Below are 2,445 nucleotides of genomic sequence, written 5' to 3'. Positions count from 1 at the left end.
TGGGTTGTCTCGTATTCAGATTAACATGTCCTATTCTGTTTCTACTTATTTTAAATTTAAATCTATTAAAAAAATGAAATGCATTGAAAGTAGTATATTTTCATCTATAATGTAAAATCATGATTTTTTTTTGAAAATTCAAACATGAAATTTCACAGTTATTATTAGTTTAATATTCTTATCTGCAAAAATTAGAGGTGAATAATAAATTATAAGAAAATACTCTAAAACGGTTTGAACAAATGAAGTATGCTAACAAGTGTTTAGGTTGAGAAAATAATTATGATAGAATCATAATGAAAGAGTTAATAGAAATAGAGATTATAATAAAATAAAGGATAAGTTACAGATAACCCTCTCAACTAGCATAACACTTGAGACATAATAAGTATTATTGAATATATAAATGTGGAAATTATCTGAACATGTCTTTAAAATAAAACATCAAAACTGAAGCATGATTAAAAGGCATGATAATTATTAATTAGACAAACCGACTGTTTTAGAGTTTTACACGTAACCAAAGGAGATGTTTGTCAATTTTTAGCTACAGGGAAATGTTTTTTTCCCAAATTGACGCCCCAAAAGGACAAGCAGATATTTGTCAGATGGATGGCACTTTAGTAAATATTTTCCAATTCAAAGGGCCTTTTTTCAATCCCCTGCTGGTTTTTATATACTTAAACCGACCCCTTCTTCTCCTCATTCCACCGAGACACAGAATTTTTTTTAAGAGAGAGAGAGATGGGGATGAGAGAGAATGGAGGGAAGAGGATAAAGTGCTTCACGGAGGAAGAAGACGATGAAGATTTCATGGATTGGGAACAAGAAGAGAATGAAGCAGAGGATGATGATGATGATGATGACGTGTTTGCTGGCAACAAAAACAGCAGTCCGTTCTGCCACCAATTTAGACCTTCAGCCTCCTTTGTTGTTTCTGATGCTCTGGAGCCTGATTTCCCCATTATTTACGTTAATACCATCTTTGAAGAGGCCACGGGGTATCGAGCCGATGAAGTCCTCGGCAGGAATTGGTACGGATTCTTTCGCCTTTATGTTTCTTTCTGGAGGATTTAACATTGGCCCATGTTGCGAATTCTTTGAATTTTCTGATTTTTTTTTTTTTTTTGCAAATTTGTTCGAATTATTTTTTATTGGTATCAGTAGTTCGGTGCATATTAAACAGACCCATGAATTATGAAATTTACATGTGCATCCTGATGTAGTGTCTTCTCTGTTCAATTTAGCATAGATTCAATTCAATAAAGGATGAAAAAATATAGATTCATATATTCATGATTTTTTTCATAGGTCTGATGCTTGCCTTGAATAGAAATTTGTCTAAATCTTTATGTACAATATATGCCAAAGAGACTAAATGGACAAAACTCCAGTAAACTCTTTAGGTGTATATAATTCATCAGATGTTACCTATTTCTGTAGGCAAATAAGGTGAAGTAAGAACAGACAAAAAAAAAAATCTTCATATCCAGATGAACTAATATTTGAACTATACTTTTGTTATGCAGTCGATTCTTGCAATTTCGAGACCCCCAAGCTCAAAGAAGACATCCATTGGTGGATCCTATGACCGTATCGGAGATCCATCGATGTCTCAATGAAGGAACTGAATTCCAAGGTGAGCTTCTCAACTTCAGGAAGGATGGAACTCCTTTAGTAAACCGTTTAAGGCTCATGCCCATAGGCGACGATGGCATAGTTACCCACATTATAGGCATCCAAATTTTCTCAGAAGCAAACATCGACCTCAATCGGTTATCCTACCCAGTCTTCAAACACTCCTCCTGCAACAAAACAACCCACTTCAACTTCAGATCCCCAACCTCGGAGGCTAACATCGATACCCAACATACTCCAAATCATTGTGCAATACTTCAGCTCTCTGATGAAGTACTAGCCCACAACATCTTATCCCGATTAACCCCTAGAGATGTGGCCTCTATAGGATCGGTTTGCACAAGAATGCGTGAATTAACAAAAAACGAACATCTGCGCAAAATGGTTTGCGAAAACGCCTGGGGACAAGACGTGACCGGAAAATTAGAGCTAAGTACAAGAAAATTAGGGTGGGGCCGTCTAGCGAGGGAACTGACAACCCTAGAAGCCGCCACTTGGAAGAAATTCACAGTTGGAGGTAGAGTCGAGCCCTCTCGCTGCAATTTCAGCGCCTGCGCTGTTGGCAACCGCCTTGTGCTCTTTGGAGGTGAAGGGATCAACATGCAGCCGATGGACGATACATTCGTTCTCAATCTCGAAGCAGACAATCCAGAATGGCATCGGGTTAAAGTTTCCTCATCACCTCCAGGGCGATGGGGGCATACTCTCTCGTGTCTCAACGGCTCATGGCTAGTAGTTTTCGGTGGCTGTGGACAACAAGGACTACTCAATGATGTGTTTGTATTGGATTTGGACGCTCAGCAACCA

At 38.0% G+C, this 2,445-nt stretch overlaps 1 protein-coding gene across 1 annotated transcript in view; it reads left to right on the top strand.

Moving 5' to 3' along the window:
• LOC109833788 (adagio-like protein 3) overlaps window positions 726–2,445 on the top strand; it is a 2,503-nt gene continuing 783 nt past the window's right edge. Inside the window, 2 exon segments of the mRNA XM_020401604.1 lie at window positions 726–1,034; window positions 1,530–2,444. Of these exon segments, the coding sequence (XP_020257193.1) occupies window positions 745–1,034; window positions 1,530–2,444 (1,205 nt within the window). The 5' untranslated portion in view covers window positions 726–744.

Source organism: Asparagus officinalis, chromosome 3 (assembly GCF_001876935.1).
Source record: "Asparagus officinalis chromosome 3, Aspof.V1, whole genome shotgun sequence".
NCBI classification, from domain to species: Eukaryota; Viridiplantae; Streptophyta; class Magnoliopsida; order Asparagales; family Asparagaceae; genus Asparagus; species Asparagus officinalis.
The sequence above is the reverse complement of the archived record's forward strand: the minus strand, read 5'-3'. Positions and strand labels throughout refer to the sequence as shown.